This window comes from Cryptomeria japonica, chromosome 8, assembly GCF_030272615.1.
Source record: "Cryptomeria japonica chromosome 8, Sugi_1.0, whole genome shotgun sequence".
In the NCBI taxonomy this organism is placed as follows: Eukaryota; Viridiplantae; Streptophyta; class Pinopsida; order Cupressales; family Cupressaceae; genus Cryptomeria; species Cryptomeria japonica.
The window spans coordinates 489,796,040-489,818,531 of record NC_081412.1 but is presented as its reverse complement, the minus strand read 5'-3'; the positions used below and the strand labels follow the sequence as shown (position 1 = coordinate 489,818,531).

At 36.9% G+C, this 22,492-nt stretch overlaps 1 protein-coding gene across 5 annotated transcripts in view; it reads right to left on the bottom strand.

The window, feature by feature from the left end:
• The window catches only part of LOC131060061 (probable zinc metalloprotease EGY2, chloroplastic), a 155,115-nt gene that overhangs the window by 67,894 nt on the left and 64,729 nt on the right, over window positions 1–22,492 (bottom strand). For 4 of the 5 annotated variants that reach the window (XM_057993163.2, XM_057993162.2, XM_057993159.2 and 1 more), the window contains exons 6-9: window positions 8,143–8,217; window positions 7,944–8,049; window positions 7,180–7,273; window positions 5,356–5,509 (exon numbers count right to left, since the gene is read on the bottom strand). In XM_057993163.2, coding sequence (XP_057849146.1) covers window positions 5,356–5,509; window positions 7,180–7,273; window positions 7,944–8,049; window positions 8,143–8,217 — 429 coding nt within the window. The remainder of the gene's footprint in view (window positions 1–5,355; window positions 5,510–7,179; window positions 7,274–7,943; window positions 8,050–8,142; window positions 8,218–22,492) is intronic. The other variant, XM_057993160.2, reaches the window with a different exon arrangement.

Below are 22,492 nucleotides of genomic sequence, written 5' to 3'. Positions count from 1 at the left end.
CATGAGATGCCTTATTTCTTCTCTTAACTCTGATGTGACTTGGCTGCTTGGTCTTTGATGTTTCGATGTAGCTCTTTTGAGTAATGATTTGTTGTTTATACCAGTGAATTGACTAGTTCACTATTGTGAATAATGAACCCCTACTTGATTGTGTTATACTGAAACATTTAGAGAATCCATATTTCGCTTTAAACACTAGATTGTAGCACGTTGAGCTCAACCCTTGTGGGAGCCCATTTCACCCCACATGCTGAAAGTGAACATGATCAGATTTGTGGCTGCACATGAAGCAAACATGTTAGAAATAATATGCCTATGCATGATGATTTCTCTTGATTCTCTTGGACACCTAAGATATGCATCTCCTTTCTTTGCACATTAAGACTGACTTATACATGTATAAATGAATGCTCATGTATAGTGTATGACCTCTCATTGCTTAGAACAAAGTTCTAACCTATTGCCTATTGAATCATGCAGGAAAAAGGAGCACTGAGGACCTGGGAAGCAAGGAGGAGCAGGACAACACAAGCAGATTTATGGATCAGCCAACAAGCGCCAGTCATTCAGGCAATGACTAGTCACCCTCTAGACATGCGTTTTTAGCATTTACTTATTCATGTGCAATTTAGTTTTCATGTGCATCATGCATATTGAATGAACATGGTCAGTCTCACGGCTTATTGTGTGAGACATGCATTCTATCATTTTAATAAAGATTACATTCTTTCTGAAAGACTTGCCTAATCTTTCTATGCTTTGGTCATTTATATCAATGAAATGCTTTCTTTGCAATCTTTGCTTTCTGCATTCTTTTGAGGTTATTTCATTTGTAATGAAATGCAACATAGAGAGGCCATTAAATACCACTTGCTCAAAAACTTAGTGGCTCTACCTGATTGAACCTGTAGGTGAAAATCTGGTAACAATACCCTTACAAAACATTGTTATCACAAAAGAGGCTATTAATGGCAATAATCACAAACCCTAGTACATGGAAACTTTGATTACAAAATAGCTCTCAAGAGAACATACCTATCTGATATAGCAAATGAACAGTTATTGCCTTAATGGTGATTATAGTACAAAAGTTACACTTCTAACAACTAGAAGTGTCGTGCGGATTTGCTGTCACCATTATCAACCACCATGAAATCTCAATCGCATCCTCTCTTTGAGTTCACCTTGACCACTGAAAGGGGTTTCATCCTCTAACACTAGATCTATGGGGTTTTTGTCCCACAACCTCCCAAATCTATGAGTTTTCATTCTCAAACCTAAATGCTAGAACAATTGTTTGTTGTGATTTCGGATTAGAGATTTTGGTGGTTTCTTTGAAGGATACCTTTTTCCATCTGCCTCTACAACCTAAAGACACCTAAGGGAGCATTAAAATCCTCATAGTGGCTTTTATCCTAGGTCTATTACATCGGAATGGCTTTCGTACTAGTAGCTCATCATTTCCTTTCACATTAAACTACCCATGGCATCCTCCTATATGTAAATAGACTCAGAAGGCGTGGAAGACGGTCCACTAAAATCTACAATTGTCCTTGTTGATCATGGCAATGAGTCCCTTTCGAGTGGTGATCATTGGCTCCCTTGACACTTCCCTCGCGAGACGTCCATGTAGTTCAATTTCAACAATATGGATGAATGGTAGTGCTAGGTGGAAGCCTACGAGGAGCCACATCAATCTTCTACATTAATGGTACTCTCCTAATGCCAAATGGTAAGTGAAGGACAATAAAATTTGGCAGGAATGTAGAGGTTTGAAGTATGAGGGTGGCAACCAGGCATGATGGCATGCAGAACTCCAAAGTTTCAATAAGGAGCACAATGGAAGCAAGGGATGGTCAAAAAGTTGGGAAGTAGGTGAAAGTCTGCGGCCCTTCGGGATGAAGGGCTTCTATGAGTAACGCTCTATGGCTAAGAACTATACCCTAAACTTGGGAACTAACACACCCAAGGGGATACCACACATTTCATTCACCCGTACGAGCTAGGAGAGAGCCCAATTCTCTTAGTTTGATAGACTCTAGAAGAGTGGGTAAAGTTACTCATCCAAGCCACCACATCTTGATGGAGATAGAGAGAGAGGCGGAGTTAAGAAGACAAGTATGGCTTCACACTTAGAACCCTTGGCGAACTTAGGCAGATGCTTAGGAGAAAAAGGGCAAGAATGCATACACAAATTTGGATAAAGGAGACATTGGATTTATGAAATGTGCATTTTAGACTACAAATAGAGGGCATGACAAGTCCACCCCACTCAAATTTGTTTGCCCTCAAGCAATCTAAATTCAATAATCCAATTAATCCTTTAGAACTTAAATATTCTTGTTCTTATATCCTTATTCAACTCAATGACTTATATGAAAGATACTTCCTGTGGGTCCTTAGACATAAGTGATGGTCAGAAAGTTGGGAAGTAAACGAAACTCTAACATCTTGATAGAAATAGAGAGAGAAGTGGACTTGAGAAGACATGCATGTTGGGGAGGGTAACTCCACAACTCTGACCGCTTACACATACTTGGGAACTTTCTCATGGCTTCACACTTAGAAACCTTGGGGGAGTTAAGCAAATTCTTAGAGGAAGGGGAAGAACGCATACACAAATTTCGATCAAAGGAGACATTGGATTTATGAAATGTGCATTTTGGACTCAAAACAAAGGGCATGACAAGTCCACCCCACTCAAACTCGCTTTCCCTCAAGCAATCTATATCCAACAATCCAATTCATCATTCAGAACTAAAAGATCCTTGTTCTTATAACCTTATTCAGTTGAATGACTTATCTAAAAGTTACTTCATGTGGTTCCCTAGAAGCCCTTTTGATCTCTTTTTAGGATGTGTCCACTTCCTCATTTTTAATTATTCTACTACCTAATCCATAGTTTTTTGTATAGCCATTACAACTATGCTCAAATTAGTTTCTTCCTCTATCCCCGCAACTCTAAATCTTTCCTTACGATGTTTATGTGCTAAATGCTCTCAGTTCCATGCTTTTGTTGCACTTCTTTGATATATCTAGAGGTTGAAAACCCTACATTAGAAATTTCTACCACCATGAAATATTTTTGTCAACTTGGGGTTCATAAGAACTAGAGCCTCTATAATCACTTTCTCGATAAGGAATGACTCCTTGCTTTACGAGTCCACCAAAATAACAAACACCATGCTTCAATGTTCATGTGTTGATTCCAATTGCCATTACAACAATTTCTTACAACATTCCTATTCTACTCCTAATCCATTAACTATGACTACTTCTAAATATCTAAAATTTCTAATTGCTAAAGTCTAAACTTCTCACCTCTAAAATTCTAACTACTGAAATTTAACCCTTTACAATGAGAGAGGCCCTACCTTTTATAGATTTTAAAATTTGAATGAAAGACCAGGATTGACTACATCCAACAGTTGCAATCTGCCTTCTAGAAACTTGGCAGCTTTAACCGATGCCTAGTAACTCCTGTTGTCCTCCCAACCACCTCCTCAACTACTAACCACTATTTGTCATCAATTTGGTCAATCAAGTAGCTAAGGAATAACTGAACTGTGTCCCTTTCTTTTATTTTGCATTAATAAGGGGTCCACAGGTAGCTATTTACATTAAAACAATTCAGTTTTACAAACTGATTTTTTGGAATCAATTCCAGCTATGTATTTCTCAATATGCATACACTTGTAGCATTTTGCGTGTTCTTTTATCTTCAATCTTGCTAGTGGACTTCAACTTGTTGCCTGTTGATGCCGCATATCTTCGGCATTTGCTTTACGGTCTACAGTGCACTCTTCATTGGCAATGCTCTATGGTAGTCTTTGTGCATCATCATCTTTATCACTTGGCATTGATCACGATCCTATCTTCAATTTGCGTTTCAAGTTGCCGCCTTAGCTCTTCCCACGACGTCAATCTGCAACCAATCGATTTCGACTTGAATCAATCACTTCGAAAAATTAAATAAATTTAACAAATAAGCGTCGAAAAACACTTAGCAACTTTTAAAATGCCCTTTGGATGATTTGATTCTCTTTAGCATTTTATCGTGTCAGGGCAAAACTTCAGCCCTTCAAGGCGAAATACTAGAAAACTCCCTTTTAACTTGCAAGGTCACTAAAATGCAGAATTTCCAACTTGTCCTTTTCTCATGAGAATTCAAGCTTTTTGAACAATATGTGAACTTTTGTTTCTTGCAAAAATTATAAAATTGCCAAATTTGTGCCCTTGCCGCTTTGGCTTGAAGGAACTCAAGATTTTGCAATGAGATGTGAGATTTTACTTTAAGTGATTTCCTTTTTAACTTGCAAAATTAATGAAATTGCCAACATTCATTTGCTACCCCCATTCCTCAATTCGATTTTCATTTAAGAGAATTCGGGTATTTAGAGAAGAATGTGCGATTTCTTTATCAAACGCCCTTTCTTTTGTTTGCACAACCCGTGAAAATGTCGATTTTGCCTTTATTCGACCTTTTACCATGTGAATTCGGGATTTTTGGTTGAAATGTGCGATTTTGTCTCCTCCATCGCTTGCAAAACCCGACTTCCAAAGTGCGATTTTCAAACGTCCCTTGCAAGTCAAATGAAAATGCCGAACTTTATTTATTTGTTTATACACCCTCCCCTTTTTAACTTGCAAACTCGGCTATTCACAAGAAAATGAGCGATTTAAGTTCTTTGCAAAACTAATAAGGAGGCCGAGTTTTGTCTTTCCCCCCTTTGTTTGGAAGAATTTGGGCTTTTGGGAGGAGATGCGTGATTTTAAATGACTTTGCCCTTTAGAATGCGATGTCAAGTTTTTCTTAGGCCTTAGTTCGCCATTTTCATGGGGATAGTAGATCAATTTAAAAAAAAAAAGACCTTACCCTCATTTCTTTTACACCGAGAAGTCCGAACTTTGCTTTGACCTTTGATTTCACTCTGCTCTCAATGTTTGAGTTTACAATGTCAAAATTCTGGAATAGCCTTGGGCCTAGCAAGGTGTTTAAAAGGCAAGCAAAATGGCCTGAATTCATCCTACGGTTCCCTCTCCCTTTTCAGGTAGACAAAATGGGGGTCCCCTGAAACAGGGGTGTGGGTGCAAAACGCACAACAGTATCAGCAGACAAGAAGAGTTAATTAATGATTTTTAATACTTGAGATGTGGAATGCGTTAATACAAAATTCTAAAAAAGTAGCAAATCATTAATTGCATGCAATTGGTATGTTATTCTTTGCTATTGGTATCCTGGAATTAAATATGCAGAACAAATCAACACTTAAGATTTTCATAGAATGAATTAGCAATAGATAGATGGCTTAGAAACTAAGTAGAATGTAAACCTATCTGCAAGGAGTATCTCACCTGCCAGCTGGGAACAAAATAAGGCACACCAAGATCTGCACCAACTTTTCTTGCCACAAGAATATGACCAATTTCATGTGCTCCCAATATTGCAACTGTGATCAATGCACCGGGAAGGCCTTCCTCCAATAGTCCAATATTTCCAAAAGAGGACCTGTGAAGTTAAACACATAATCTTATATAAGAATAAAAATCCTTTGAAAGTAAAAAAAGAATACAGATGACAACTAACTACCATTTCCAGCATTCCCTCGAGTTTCCAAAAGAAGTAAAACATAAGAATTAGAGAATTAGTATAAACAAATAATGACAGCTAAGAAGGTATGATGAAAATATTTTGGTCCCACTTAAGCCAATTTGAACGTACAAATCCTATTTTTTGGATACCAAATGGCAGTTGTAGCATTTAACAGAAGCATAAATTAAAAATATTTATTATCTGGTGTATAGTGACAGAGAATACTTATACAGTCCCTTGGAAGCATTTAAGCTACTTCAATATGAAATAAGAATGGCCACTGAAAGGGTTATGAAGGTTTCTAGGCCATTTGATCCCCAAAATGATAGTGACAAAATACAGCAAGGCATCAATGTGTATATAAAATAATAATGCTAAAAAAATCATATAGGTCAGTTGAAAGTGATGGTTCAGGGTATGAATTTGTCAAAAATTGTTATTTCCCCATTGTCTAATTAAATATGGACATGTTATATATAGAAACCTCTCGCAGTATATTTCCCAATTGTAGAACTCTCATCCTAAGAACCAATCCTAAACTTGAACTTAACTTTTGAATTTGTATGAGGCCCTGAGTCCACTTGGCACTATTAGATAGCTTACTAGATTTTCACAAGGCATTGAATTAACTTCAAATTTTCTAGTTTGCATATAAAAACATCAACGATTTGGTTCCATAGTAGAATTGCATTAAAAGACAGCATGTTATAGATTTAGCCTTAAACTAGTCTAATACCATAGCACAAACAAATCAAACTCACAAACTGCAAGAAAATTACCCCTTACCAGTCCTCATTTCTATAATAACATAATCCACCCATTATCCCTAAATAGAAAAAGGATAGAGTAAAATATTCAATTGAGTAGATGCTCAAGCAAATCTTGAAATACTTTTTTATATGAATTCTGGGTGATTTAGATCCTCTAAAATGCGTGAGGACAGCTCCCGGTGACCAGATCTAGATAACATATAGAAAAGAATTAAATAAGTTTTTGGTCTCACATAACATACTTGTAAAATCTATTGTAATTTCACACACAAATGAACAAAGTTTTATGAACTTATTCTGCAAGATCTAGATAACATATAGAAAAGAATTAAATAAGTTTTTGGTCTCACATAACATACTTGTAAAATCTATTGTAATTTCACACACAAATGAACAAAGTTTTATGAACTTATTCTGCAAAATCTGAAAAGACTCGGAAAACAGTGTTATGTTTTGTAATGTGTCTCCAATTCAAATAATATCTTAGCCTGTTCATTGAATGAAAAATGAAACATTATACAAGCCATTTTGTAAATAAAAAATTTCATGTATTGTTCAAAAAAATTTATTACATCTTGAGATCTAGCTCCTGTGAGATTGTGACAACTATGATGAAGCAAAGAAAAATAAGTTGATTCAAGCAAGATTCAGAAGTTATATATTTTGTGTACAGTAGTGAACTCTCTCTAATGTTAATTCATAAAAAATAAGAAAAAAATCTGAATGGTAGAATGCTTGCAGCTGCAAAATTATAATATTATATAGCATAATTGCTGTGCCATTACATCTAGCCCAAAAAGAGAGGATAGAGCATACAACAAGTTCAGTTGGAGAGCAGGTGCATTTCGGAGTAGAATAGTGAATACAGTCACCAATCCAAACGCAGATGCTGCAAACCATTCTGGTACAGCTGCACACATTCAATCATCATCTGCAATTATTATGGCCAGTCTTTCTGTAAATTAACTTTTATTCTTCAAGTTGCTGAAGAATTATGTCTGTCAGTTTTTATTTAATTATGCTGCCATTGTGTTATGTCTTCCATGTGCATCTAGGGGAGGCATGAACAATTAATATGATCAATAATTCTAGCAAATATTATAAACAAAATTACATTTTGCATTGGTTTTACAATTTTATATTTGCTGGAAATCTATTTGCAATGGCATTTTTTAGAATGCATTTTCATTCTTTAAATGTTCTATGCTTATGTTATGCAGGAAACACGTTATTATGAAGAAACGTGCACCATCTAATCAGATAATACATCAGCCTTGTCTTGAATGTATTAAATAAAAAAGTTTTCTAATGCTGCTTTGAAGAAAATCTCACTAGCATGCAGATTAAGTGCCAAGAAAACAATAGGTATGCGGAAAGATAAATGTTAATATTCCAACATGATCCAAGAAAAACATGTTTTAGCTATTTCTTGTCTTGCGCTTCTATGGGTACTGGAAAAAGTAAAACATCTTCACCAGTGCTTACTTATAACAATTTATAAATTCTGGCTGTGGTAAAATCTATGCACCATCACAAGAAAGCCATCAAGTACACTAATTAAATGAATCATAAATACTTACCAGTTGGCTCTGCCTGTAATGATTCCTTAGGGACAACCACTGCAATGGGCCTGTCATCTTCAGGATTCACCAGAAGATAAAGTTTGTACTGTTCCCCAAACCTTTCCTGAAATTAACATATTTGAATTTCTGAATTACAAAGCTGAAGAAAACTGGGACCATCCAACTGTAAGAAAAAAAGGAATAAAATGAAATGCACCTGTAATCTCTTGGTTAGTTTTGCATAGCTATTAGTTGCTTCACCACGAAGATTCCCTTTAAACAAGACTCCACCCTGCTTATCACCAAAAGTTCAAAGACATATGACAGTTATTGATTCTTGCCTTAATAGAGCAATAGCAGTTCAACTTCAAGTGAATATAGCAATTCTGCCTTTTTCATGGACAAATGCTCTTTATGAATAAAACTTGTTAAAGGGTTAATGCAAAGAAAAGAATAAAAAGAAAAAAGTACCTGTTAGTTAGTAGTCACTTATTAGACATCTGACTAGAATAAAAGCAACACAAGCACTAATGTGATGAGATAATTTTTCAAATGAATTCAGGAATGCAATTAGAAATTCATCAATGATCAATAGCAGCATATATACAAGAGAGTTCATTAAAAGAAAAAACTGACCAGAATCAACCAACCACCCAATGTTATTAACATTAACAATACAGTTAATTATTAATGTTAATTATATTATAATATTTAATATTTATTTATTCTAACAATTCCCCATTATTGTATCATTTTAACAAGAGTACAAATCAAGAAGTTTTTTTTCCCCATTATTGTATCATTTTAACAAGAGTACAAATCAAGAAGTTTAAAAAAAAAATGAACTTCACTACTGCAAGTGATTTGGTAAAGATGTCAACATGTTGTTCTTGAGTTGAACAATATTGGAGCTAAATATCCTGCTTTAGGGCATTGAACCTCAATGTGTTTAGGGCATTCATGAAAAACTAGATTGTGAACAAGCTTTAGCACTCCGTAGTTGTCATTGAACAGAACTATAGGTTGTCTTAAATACACCCATTCCTATAAAGATGTCATTAACCATTTGCTTCATAGACAGCTCCACCTGCAACACATTACATTAACGTGGAAGTGTGAACAATAGCGATTTTCTTTTTTACTCCCTTGTGATACCAAACTGGATCCCAAGAAAGAAAAAAGATTGAAGTAGGCTTCCTACCATCCAAATATCTTATATAGTCTACATCTCTGTATCCTTGCAAAGAAAAATGCATCTCAAAACTCACTTTGTTGCTTTCCAAAGTGAAACCTTAGGGTTCTAAATGAACCTTGCAAAATTATTGGAGGCAAAGCTAATATCTAGCCTAGTAGAGGTCAAGTAAATAAGAATCCCAATCAGCTTACAATATAGGAGTAGCATTCACCTAAAGCGATGGATCCATAGTTTGCAAACCCACTGAGTACTCAATGAATCACCAGGTACTTGCGAGTTTTTCTGGCCAGAAAGTACTCTCAAAGTAAATTCATTGGGTTTTTTTCCCTATTTTTTCCAAAAAAAATCACTGATTTTTTCTACAAGTACTTCCTGAAACCCAACAATTCCATTCAAAAAACTCAACACTAGGTCAAGATGTTATTTAGGTGCAGGTCAAATGTGATTTTGACTCATAAAAAATGCGATTTTTTTTCTATAAAACCTCCATTCACCCTTTCACTCCACACAAAACAGCAAGGAAACATTCTACAGCGAATTGGGAAGATTTTTTAGGAGATTCTCAGGTTAGTTGATTTTTTTCTTCCTTTTATTTTCTATAATTTCTAAAAACAATCTTAAGCCTAAACATGCATCATATAGATGCAATTTTCCTTCGGCTATGGCAGGGGTGCTACAGCCAACCCCCTCCAACCCACTGGCATTTACACTATCCGTGCTCAACCCATATGGTTAGTGCATGTAGCTAGTTGTTAACTGCTTTATCAATGCTAGAAGAAATAAACTGAATTCACATGCCAACATTGAATTGATTCAATTTGCCAAATTTGTTACAAAGGATGAGATTGTTGATATTGAGAGGCAAGCTATTGCGGATGTGGTTACAGCAAAAGCAAGGGAAATTTGATTGTCACTGGATGACATTGATATGGCTAAAGAGTCATATCCATCTAGCAGCAGGGTGCAGCCACGCAAAGAGCCACAACTGAGTGCAAGGGCCATACCCTCTTCCGCCCAATTTTTCGCTAGAATGGGAAAGAGGAAATTGTAAAAATTTGTAATTTTTTACTTGCCTAGATATGCAATTTATGATGATGATTTTCAAAAACAATCATCGTAAATTCATATTAATTATCAGTTAGTAGCTAGTTATTGTATCCAGCTTCACATGATGGTGTGATTTTATCTATTCAAGACTCAAAGCTACTATAAAACAATTCCTCAAGCTTTTTAGACTCATTTGATACATTTTGCAAAAACAATGTGTTTTTATGAGATTTAAGTTGTTTTTCTAAGTTTCTGAGTCGGAAATTTTGGGCTTGCCATGTATTCTCAATGTTTGAGCCTGGGAACTATGGATGGATAATGCCGCAAAAGTTGCAATGCTAGCTCCATCGGGGTTGACATGGGCTTGTAATACTTCATTCTAAATTTCTCAAGAAATGTCTTGGAATATTTCATCTGAGATACAAAAATCTAATACTTCTTTTGCACACTTCAAGTCCAAGCAATAATGCAAGAACCCAAGACATGTCATGTTGAAAGATTGTTTGAGATCATTTTTCACTATTGCAATTATTTGTTGAGAACTCCAAGCAATGATCAAACCATCGATATATGCTATCAAAATCACATCTTGCTCTTGCTCTTTGTGATAGAAAATAGGATATTAGGAATTCTTGCTGAATCCATGTTTTAGGAGATGATCATTGCTCTTGATGTAGTAGGCTTTGGGAGCCCATTTAAAACCATAAATGGATTTCACAAGTCTATCTAGGTGTAATATATTCCTTAGGTTAAGTCATATAGACTTCTTTAAGATCTCCATTGAGGAAAGCACTCTTAGCATTCATCTAATGAGCCTGCCAACCAAACTACACTCTATTGTCAAAAGTTCAAAACCATACTTATAGTCTTGATCTCTATAGCAAGGACAAAGATTTCTTCATAGTTAATGCCTCATTTCTTAGGATAACCCGTAACTACAAGTCATACTTGTCAATGCTACTATATGCTTTATATTTTCAATTTTGAAGATGCATTTGCATCCAACTGCCTTCTTTAATGAAGATCAACAAGTTCCTGAGCGTTGGGTTTGAAAAAATAGCATCATAAGTAGGAGCGGGAGAGGTGGGAGTGTTGAGCCTAGGGTTTCTTCTGGGGAGGAGGCTGCTGAATCTGAAGATGATGATGAAGACGACAGGTTTCAGCTCCGTGTTGGGTCAGAATTTTTGGGTGTTGGGTTGTTTACCGCCTGTGGCCGTTTGGGTTTTGCTTCGTGGAACCCTTTTTTTGTGTGGCCAGTGGCTATGGATCGTTTCCCTTCGGTCTTTGCGACAGCTATGGGTGTGTGCTGCTTTGGAGCGTCGTGTGCTTCTCATTATGCTGCTCTTGGGCCTTTGGCGTTCTATGTTGCGACTGGTGTGGGTGCAACAGGTTTGGACGTGTCTATGGGGAGCTTTGGCATTTTCTACCCTTCCTTGGCGCCTTCTTTGCCCTCCCATGTTGTCTGTGGTTGGCGATGGGGGCTTTCTGCTCTCCTTAGATGCTTGGAGCAAGATCTGTTTCGGCCTTCTGCTCTTGTGTGGGTTTTGGGGGCGGCCTTTGGTTCTTCGTGTGAGAAGCCCCTTGGTTTTCTTTTAGGCTCATTCTTGGAGGGGTTTTTGCTGCTCTCCTGCCTTGGTTTTTTGGTGCTTTCTCTGTGATGGGTTGCTCTCCTTTAGAGGTTGAGAGCCTGTTTCTGTGTTGGATGGTGAGAGGTGTTTCCAAGCCCTTGGTCTACATTCCTCCTTGTCTTATTGAGGTGACCCTTTCTCCTATTGAGGTGGAGACTAGGTGTGGAGGAGTGGTTTGGGCTCTGCTAGCTACGAATGGACTTTCTGGGTTGTTAGTCTGCTTTCTTCCGTGTCCTTTTGAGGGGGATCTCTCTTCTATTGAGGTGAAGAGATGGGGTGAAGGAGCTTTTCGACTACTGTTGTCTGAGTTGCTGGTGGGGTTTACCCGTTCACTCTCTCATGTGGTTCTTCACAGAAAGGTCTGGGTTCCCTGTCAAATCCTTGTTACCCAGGTTGCTTTTTGGTTCGAGGGAGCCTGTAAAAACCCTCTTGGTTTTTTACGTGAAAGGTTCTGGGGGCCTTTTCAAAGCCCAGTTGCTCAAATGGTTCCTTTAGGTTGTTTTGTTGTGGTCTGGGTTGTTTCTGGTTGTGGGAGCCAAGTAAAACCCACATGTTCGACTGAGGGTGTCTAATTTCACCCTTTCAGTTCCTTGGATCTAGTTTGCTTCTTAATGCTTATCTTTATGGATCTGTTTCTTTCGGTTTTAATGGCTGAGGGAGCTTGGAAAATCCCTACTCCTCTTTTCAGAGACAAGCTGGAGGCTAGCAGTTTTCAAGGGCCCAGTTTGGCCAATTTTTGTTTTTGGTTAGGATCAGGTTTTTCTTGAGATCACCTGAAGGTTCTGTTATAGGTTAAGGGAGCCTAGGAAAACCCTTCTTGTTGGCTGAGGGTGCCAGATAAACCCTTGTTCTCTGTCTTTAAGATATTAGTTGTTTTAGATCTCTTGTTTCTACCAGTGTGGTTTGTTTCGGCTTACCTTTGTAATTTGGCTGGCGTTGTTTTGGTTGTGGCTGCTATGTTTTTGCAGCCTCGTTTGCCACTAGTACTGTAATGTTTGATCCATCATGTGTGTTTGTGGTTGGGCTGCTATTTGTCTTTGATGTATCTTTCTACAGCGTCCCTTTATTGGTTCCAAATCCGTGAAAAATCCGAGGGTTTCAAGTCCCTTCAAAATTTGTTGTACAGGGTTTTTGGTCCCCTCAAAACCTATTTACCCTAATCAAAAACAAGTTCCTGAGGGATTTTGCTCATCAATGCTTGATATTTTGCATCAGCGGCATCTTTCCAAGGTTGTGACTCAAGAGCTTGCTTCACTATTTTTGGTTCCAAAGTTTGAATGATTATGCACACATGAGCCAAATTCACTTCCAAGTGAGACTTGCTACAAGTCTTTGTCCTAGAGTTAGACATGTCTACAGCAACATCTGCCTTGCATCTTTCATGGTGGTATAATACCACTTTACTATTTTGTGCACAAGACATGAAGACTAAGGTAAAAATAGAGTTGGAAATTGTTCCACTGGAAACAAAAAATCTTCTCAAGATTCTTCTACAGAAAATATCCTCAAATTTTTGGTTTTGATGGTTCATAGGTAAGGGTGAGAGAGATGTGCTGCAACCTTTTTCCTCATCAAAAACCACGTCTTTGTGATGTATACCTTCTTTGTGGCTAGAACAAGAAGCTAATATTACTTTGACTCCAAACTATATCCAAGAAAAATGCATTTCAAAGATTTCTATCCAGCTTTTTCCTCTGCACCTAAGTTTCTAGTCTTGGTATGAGTTTAGGATTCTGGTATAGCATATTTTTCTTGGGTACAAGTATAGTTTTGAGTGCGCATATATATTAAAAAAATTTAAAATAATAAAATACTAATATTCAAGTGCCAATAAAATATTTAAATACCTCATAAATACAAAAAAGAAAATAATCATAAATTCATAGTTTAGTGACTTGCCAAATCTTAATACAAAATGAAAATAACAATCAATATTCAATTATTTTCATATTTCTCTTTATCAAGAACATCATAGTCAACATTTGGTTTAATTTCATTTGAACCACAATCAGCTACATTGCCACTCCACTAACCATGTCATATGTAGAAGTTACCTCATCTAGTAGTGTCTAAGTCAGCACACTCGGCACTTAAAAATCTAAATTCCTTATTACTCTCTCATTGTAATTAGGTCTCTTACATAACAAGAGATGCAAGCTGGAGTGCACAAAGACCAAATCCTCAACATTTGCTTACACCCAATCGGTTGCATTTAACTGAGCGGATAAAAGAGTATGTATTTCTAGTTGCTCGAGAACTAAAAACCTATTGAATTTACATTCAACATTTACAATTATAAAACATAAATTATAAAATAAAGAAAATAAAGAAAATAAGGAAGTTAAAAATAAAAAAAGATACATACATAAGATAGAACTTTTATTGCAAGAGGCTACAAGTAAATAGAGTCTTGGCCATGCAAGTACTACCATATAAGTGTGTCTTTCTTGTGCTTTTCTTTAAGAGTAGAAACATCATGATTCTCTAAAGATATGAAACGGCCAAACCCACTCAAAGCAACACTCTATATATCTACATCTAGGAATATTTTTTCCAATGCAATCTTGTATCCAATAGAAAACTCTTCATCTCTATATGTTGCCACCCTTCTTGGCAAGTAAAGTATCACTTTGGTATAATACTTTGGGGACAAAATAAAGGCTAAGTGATGCAAGGGCATGGTAGTATTGTTTGAGAAGTTAACAATGATCTTCTACACTTTTTAGAGAAATTCTTCTATGCGGTCATATTCCTCAACTTCTATTATGGTTCTTATTTTTTCAACCATCGAATCCTTGCTATCATAAATTTCACCCAAACATGGTTGACCTGTATTAGCATACCTAATCAATATTCCTCAAGATTCAAATTCAAGCTCGCCAACAATCGAATGTGGATAAAGTTTGGCAAGTAACATTTTGAAAAAGAATCATGATTAAATAGACATAATATAAATTTGGGGTTTTTGAAGTAAAATATATCCACAAAAATATCAAAATAAGTAATACTATATTTCAAAAATCTTAACTTAGATTTTTAATTATAATATATAAAATTAATCAAATGATCATTATAATATTTAAACTAGAAAATTTATATATTATAACTAAAAATCTAAATTAATTATTTTAATTATTAAATTTTAATTTATTAATAAATGCTGATATTAAAAAATTAAAAAAGTAAAACAAGAAAATGAAATAATATTATATGAAATGTATAATATATTTAATATTAAAGAAGATTCGAGCTGCAACAGCGATGGAAGGAGATCGGTTATGTTGTGTAAGCTAGGGCTTGGCCCTAGCTGCGTTTTTTTCCTTCTTTTTGTTGTGTTTTGAATCTGAGAGGGGGCATTTGGTCTGGTTTTTGCCAAGGGAGAGGCTGCATCGGGTTTTAATAGCTAGGGTTTGTGCTTGGAGCGGGTTGTGGGGGTAATTTCTAGTGCTAGGGTTTGGTTGGCGGTGTGAATCTTTTGTGGGCTCTTCCTTGGCCATAGGGAGAGGCAATTTTTGCTGGAACCTGTATAAGAGTTTAGCATTGGGAGTTTTCGTGGCTGAGGTTTGTAGTTTTTATTGGGTATTCAAATCTTTTTCCTTGATGAATGGGCCCAATGTTGCACCAAATTTGTCATTTTGTGAGGCCCTAAGGAGGATGGATTCTTCTTCCTCTTTGCATGCAAGGACTCAAGATCATTTGAGTATGGATTTAAACAGAAAAGGCTCTTCTTGGAACGGAATGCCCAAAATCAAAAAGGTGAATGGATGTTTGGAAAAAAGCCAAGATTGCCCGATCTTAGTTATTCAACCACAATCTATCTTGGCCCTTGGGGATGTTAATTATTTGAGTAATCATGCATTCATATGCAAGTCCATGGGGATTCGAGTCTCTTTGCTAATTTTGGAATCGTGGACTCGAAGGACCTCAAACCCTGAGGGGGATATAGAGATAATGTTGGCTGCCAACAACTATTTTTAGGTTGTTTTTTCATGCCTGGCAAAAAGGAATGGGGCTTTTGAGGGAGGGCCTTACTTTTTCAACTAGGTTGGTCTTTTTCTCAAACCATGGCATGTAGCCTTTAACTCTGCGGAGGAGCTTCCTCCTCAAGTTCCTATTTGGGTATGGCTTTCATGACTCCAACTTGAGTTTTGGAGAAATGGCATATTGCACATGATCGCTCGCTTACTTGGGAAGCCAGTAGACTCATTGCAGCAAATGTTGATAATAAGGTAATTTCTTTTGCCCTAGTTTGTGTTGAAATTGAATTAAATAAAGTTTAAACATTGTCAATATCTATAGAAATTTTCCTTGGGTCCTCTCATGGACTCAATAGTTGGATTATGAAGCTCTCCCCTTTCAATGTCGGATATGCCATGAGTATGGTCACCTGCAACAGAAGCACCCTAGAGTCAACCATGCAACAGTTTTAGTTAATGGTCCTTCTTATCCTATGCCTAAGGGAGATAAGGGGAAAGCCCCTATGTCAAAGGGGGTTGCTAATAAGGAGGGTTTTATTCTTGTTAAGGCTTGTAACAAGAGTAGAGGACAAAAGAAAACCTTCAACGATAGACAGGATGAGACCTTCAATCAAATTGATGCTTTGGATGATTCAGTCCAAGAGGAAGGGATACCAATTGGATTGCAATCAGTAGTTGGTCCCGTTGGAGATGTTCCTACAATGACTCAAGAGACTATCAACCCCATATTGTCTTAAGATGGAGGTCAAGATGCTCAGATGGATACAGATATGCCCCTCTCATCTTCTAGTAAGTTGGTGATTGTATGTAGGTGAAAGATGGCCCAGTTTTGAACAATTCGGGGTCTCCTGTGGAGAAGGATGTTATAGACACTAGAAAAGGTGAAGGAATCCCACTGCTCTTGGGTTTACAATGAAAGTCTATCAAGAAACGTCCTCTCGAGAAGCCTTCTAAGGTGGGACGTGTTGTGACGTTTTCACAATCGCCCCATTGCAAATGGGGACCCCCACTTTTTCATTTTTTAGCTACGTTATCGGAGTATGCGTCCCCGGTTTTTTTTTCAGCCATTCCTGTCCCGAGGATGGAGGACTCCTAGGGGACATCCCCATAAATTTTGCATATAGACAATGAATTTTGACAATGAATTCTATAAGAAATTTGACTTTGACTCTCAATTTAACACAAATTTGCCATAAGAACTCTACTAGTTCTTATATGTTAAGGTTCTATAATGGATATGTGCATGTTTTATCCATGTTTTCATATGAATATTTTAAATTTCCCAATATATTTTAATTTTCCCTACTTTTATATAGCCGTCCCCTTTGTTGTCCCCTAGCCGTCCCCAAAATTGGCAAAAAAAATCACCGTCCCGAAAACGCGTACCCCCGTCCCCTGTCGTCCCCCTCCCAGAAACTTGGGGTAACATAGATTTTTAGGGTAGATGTTTTGCCTAGTTGTCTTAGTCGTTAGCCTTAAATGAGAGGGGAATTGTCCAATGTGTCGAAGTCAAAAGAGAGGGATGGTGTTAGAAATGTAAAAATTGTCAAGTTACAAGTGTGTTGAAGTTGCTTAAGTCAGTCAGTTCGTCCTTTGAAATGACAAGTTTACACTTTTCCTTAAATGGAATGAGCAAAAAGATTTAAATTTGTGGAAAAAGATGTAAAAATGGGTAAAAAATGGGAAAGGTCCCTATAGGAGTCATTTTTTCCACTCCTATAAACTTATGGTAACTCGTCAAGGGTCCTTATGAAAATTGAATCTCCACCTCACAAATGGACAAGGAAATAAACTTGAGCAAGTTTGGACCCAGAAAATCATGAAAATCAACACAATCCCGATGGAGGCCATTTTTCCCCTCCATTTTGAGCACCAAATTATCTATTTTTTTGGAATGTTTAGTCCTGATGGGGTTCAATTTTCCACTCAAGAATAACAATCAACTTACCCATCAGGAATGAGGACAAAGTAATGAACATTGAGGTGTCCCAATGAGGTTCGATTTTCCACCCAAGGGTATGAAAAGCATTACAAGGTAAAATTTACTAGGGACTGATTTTGTCCCTATACCCATTGATTGTCCACTCCAAGGGTAAGACATCAAAATGAAGTGAAATTTGCTAAGAGCAAGGAGTCCCTATGACCTTTGAATTTCCATTATGAGAAAATGATCATGAAGACTGTGATAAATTTCAAGTACTGAATTAGTCCCTACAAGGATCAAATTTCCACCAAGATCAGTCCCTATACTGATCAATTTTCCACTTCAAGGAACAAAGTGACCTGAACAAAGGATAAACTTTAAGGACTAAGGGTCCTTATGAAAATCGAATCTCCACCTCAGTGATAAAAAAATCAAGGAAGCATGAAATTTCAAGGAGCAAAACAGTCCCTATAGGCTGCAATTTTCCATCCATGGCAGCAATAAAGTGATTTAGTCCCACGTTCATTATATGGTCGAAGCTAACAAAGCAAACATGAATAAAAGTGGAAGAGACAAGAAGAATAAGACACAAATTGGGAATACTTCATTGCAGATTGAAGACAAGGAGGCACCTCCCTGGGCATTGTTTGACATTAATATATGAAGGAGAATCCATATAAGACCTTCAACACATTCAGCCAACCTTCAGCATTCAGATTTCATTATCTTTCAAAGCTACATTGGGACTACTTTCAGATCAGCAACTACCATTACATAGGCATAATTAAACCCCCTAAAATCGTGGATAGGGAGACATTTCTGACAGAGCGAATTGATTATATCACTATTTCCTGCGACTTTTATAAGAAAAATTCAGAAAATTCATTGCTGATAAAAGGAAAAGTGAAGTGGATCAAAGATCAACACCTCCATCAAGGGCATCAATATTGTAAATTTCAGGCCTTCAAGAGGTCAAAATCGCAGAGATTTTCATCATTTTCTCAGTATTCACAGTCATATTCAGATTTCCAGAATTATAAGCAGAGGTACCTCATAAAAGTTGAAAATCGGGTGTCGGAAACGCATTAAGGCTAAGCCATCAATTTCCAGGTCAAATCAGAGGTAAAACCAAGTGCAATCAGTCCCTATGAAACTCATCAAGGGGGGATTCAAACAAAAACAAGGATCAATGAAGCTGAGGACAAGTTGTCCCCATAAGAGTCGAATTTCCACTCCATAGAAAACCTGCAAAGGAATTGAATTAAGTGTTGTCCCTATGCCTATCAATTCTCTACCTAGGGGTAAAATATGTTAAGCAGCAGCTAATTTTCAAGGACTGATTAGTCTCCATGCACATTGATTTTCCACTTAAAGAAATGTGCTAAAAGAGGAGGTAGTTCACAGGGACTAATTTGTCCCTATCCCGATTGAATTTCCACTAAGGCTGGTAGGGATGAAAACCGCAACAGCTAAGAAACATGGGATTGAATTTAAACCTTGACTCGCATACAACATATATTGTTTCTTTGATTGATAAAGTTTTGATTCAGGTTTTGTCTCTTTTGCAGGTCAAATTACAAGTGGATTGGAATGAAAACACAATGATCAGAACTTGACAATGCAAGGTTGAAGAAGAGGAGATTGCCCAAGGCAGGGAGGAGACCTAACAAAGATATATTTCAAGGATCAGCATTTCAAGGAAATCACAAGGATGATGAGGATGAGGGATTACTTTCAAAGGCAAAACAGCATCACGATGAAAGATTTAAAGGTGGAAAAATCAGTGGAGCAAGGCAAAGTAATCAAGTCTACAATACAAGCTGAGGTGGCATCCCAATCACCATTCATCCAATCAAATGGTTCCAAGTCAACAATGTCTAGATTCAATGAGCCTAACTCAGCAAATGGAAGATATTAAAAAAAAAATTAACAATTCCTATTTTCTCATTGGTTATGCAAAGAGTTGTAAATCTCTCATTGGCCAATGTAATGGTAGTTGTAACTAACCCCATTAGGGTTTTATCTTGTAATCCTGGCCATTGATCATGAATCAATCTGAGCCATTGAATTGTAATGAGACCTCTATATAAGGCTCAGCTCTCTCATTTGTAAAGGTTAATGTTAGAAGAGTAGAAGAATAGTTGCTAAGGCAATTAGGAATTAGAAGTTAGAGTAGGAGTAGATTAGGAGAGAAGGTGAAGATTGTTGCCAAGATCTTGTTGCAAGAGACATATTGTTTTTCATTGAAGTTATGGTGAATTTCGTATGTTGATTCAACATGTTGCATGAACTCTACTTCTCATTTGTTTTAATGTCGGTTAATTGAATGAAACATCTTGTGGATGATTAATGGTGAAATTCGCGTATCCATACTACTAGTAGTTTGCTGATTGTAAACTTGCCTTGCGTGGTAAATTCGAATCTGTATTCAAGCTTAACTTCAATTGCTATTCGCACATTGATATGCATTGCCTTGATGGTGTCTATGTTGTTGGTGGTAATTTGAAAATCATATATTTAACTTAGAAGATTGCACTAGCTTTGTGGAGTTGTACATTGATGTCAAAGCAAAGTCTAGTAGAGTCTCACCAAGTCATTCACAACTTCTTGCATTCCTAGGATTAGACAAGCTTCCTAAAACCTTACCCTTTTGTCAATTTTTCCAATTCAAGTTAGTTTAGGAGAGAAGGCATTACAAGATTGCAATATCGGATGATCAAGTTCCAGCAACATTAGAAGAGAAAGCATCACAAGATTGCAATATCGGATGATCAAGTTCCAGCAACATTCAAGCACTCATGTACAACGTAAGTCCCCTTGGATTACCAGCAAATACATTCCCAATTGAGGTTATCCACGAGTCAAGACCTGACAGTAGAAATCTTAGAGTCTTCTAATTGATCACATAGTTTACACTTTAGCATTTGGGAAGATTTTGTTCAAGAGCGGATAAGATACTTTGATATTTTATTTTGTGTTAGAGGTGTCTAAAAAACACATCAACAGGACGTAAGAAAGTTCAAGAAAAAGTAAAATTAATTGGTGAGACATTGGTGGAATCAAGATTGGTGAAACTGAAAAACCATCAATTCCCACTTCTCTCCTTCTAAAAGATGATTGTTCTCTCCTGGAATGTTAAGGGTATGAATAGCATCCCTAGGCAAAAGGCTATTTGATAGTTAATTCATAACCATTCTCCTAATATTGTCTTCATCCAGGAGACTAAGTTGACTTAGGAAAGTATGTTAAACATGGCCTCCAAGATTTGGGTTCGAGGTCATTGTCAGTGTGTGGGGTTTCAAGGCAATTCTAGTGGGATTTCTTGCCTTTGGGATCCGCATAAAGTTGTTCCTCTTTGGTGGATCTCTAGGAGATCTATCTCTATAGCAACTTTGATTTTGGAATCAAGTGAAGTTATCCTTTTTTCTAATGTTTATGCTCCACCTAATATTTTAGGGAAATCCTTGCTTTGGTCTCATGTCAAATTTGTGTGATCCATTGCTCCTTATCTGTAATGTCCCCATTTTGTGAGCATCGGAGTTTGTAAGAATTAGCCTATCATTTGACCCTCGTAGGCTAATAATTATTGATAGAGGGCCTCGTGTGGCAGTTACTTGGTGATTAGAGACATTACTCTTCAGCTGGATTCAGGTTTTGGCCTTTGCACAGGTTTTTTGACTCAGATTGGCACACTTACTATTTATAGTAAGTTACTATTTTGGGAGAGTCAGGGTTCCTATTAATAGAAAGACACCTGAGCAGAGCTTATTGGCAGTGTCGACCTTGATTGGGCCTTTGCAGCTATTTCTAGACTCAGTTCCACATACTTACTATTTATAGTAAGTCACTATTCAGGGTTTCTATTTTTAGACAGGCATCCAATCACATGGAGAACAAGGAGAGTCGACTCCTGGCTCAGACGGCTTAGCAATCAGACAAGTACATCAAGAGATATTAAAGTTTAAGTGACTTAAGTGATTTATTTAATATTTTAATATTATTATAAAGTTCTAAAGTAACTTTATAATAATAAAGTCACTTTAATATAATAAAGTGCATTAAGTGAATAATTTAATGTGGGAATAAATCTTTTATCCCACATTGGCCAGGAAGGTGTTTGAGCTCTCTTAAGGAAAGAATAAAAGGAAAGGCAAGAGTTCATTCTCGGAATGCAGTTGATGAATAGTATTTTGATTGATTTTTATTGTGGAGCCTAGGGCTTTCGCAATTTTCTTCTTTGATCATAGGAAACGAAAACTTCCTATTGATAGCAATTTTGAAGGTGTGAAATAACATCTGAATTATTGCAGTTGTGGGAAAGAATACTTCAGTTCTTTCATTTGTGCAAATTGGTGAAGTTTTCTACAAGGGTTTGAAGTTTATTGTTGAAGAACATTTATAGTTGGTTGTGAATCATCCTTATTTGGCAACAAATTATTCAAGGTTTTAAGAGCAGATTGCAAGTTTGTTCTTGCTGCTACAGTGCGCATGAACAGTGCGCGTGAACAGTGCCGTGAACAGTGTGCTACAGTGCCATGAACAGTGCGCATGAACAGTGCCGTGAATAGTGCGCTACAGTGCCGTGAACAGTGCGCATGAACAGTGCGCTACAGTAGTTGGAGTTCTATAGAAGGGGATTTAGAGAGGTTGAACAGCTATATATATGTGACAAGGGATTTGCATATGAGGAGAATCAAACCAATATATCAAGGCAGCCATTGAAATACCAGGTTTTCTATCTATGGTCATTGTATTAGAAAATCATTACTTCATTGCATCATTTTCTATGATTATAT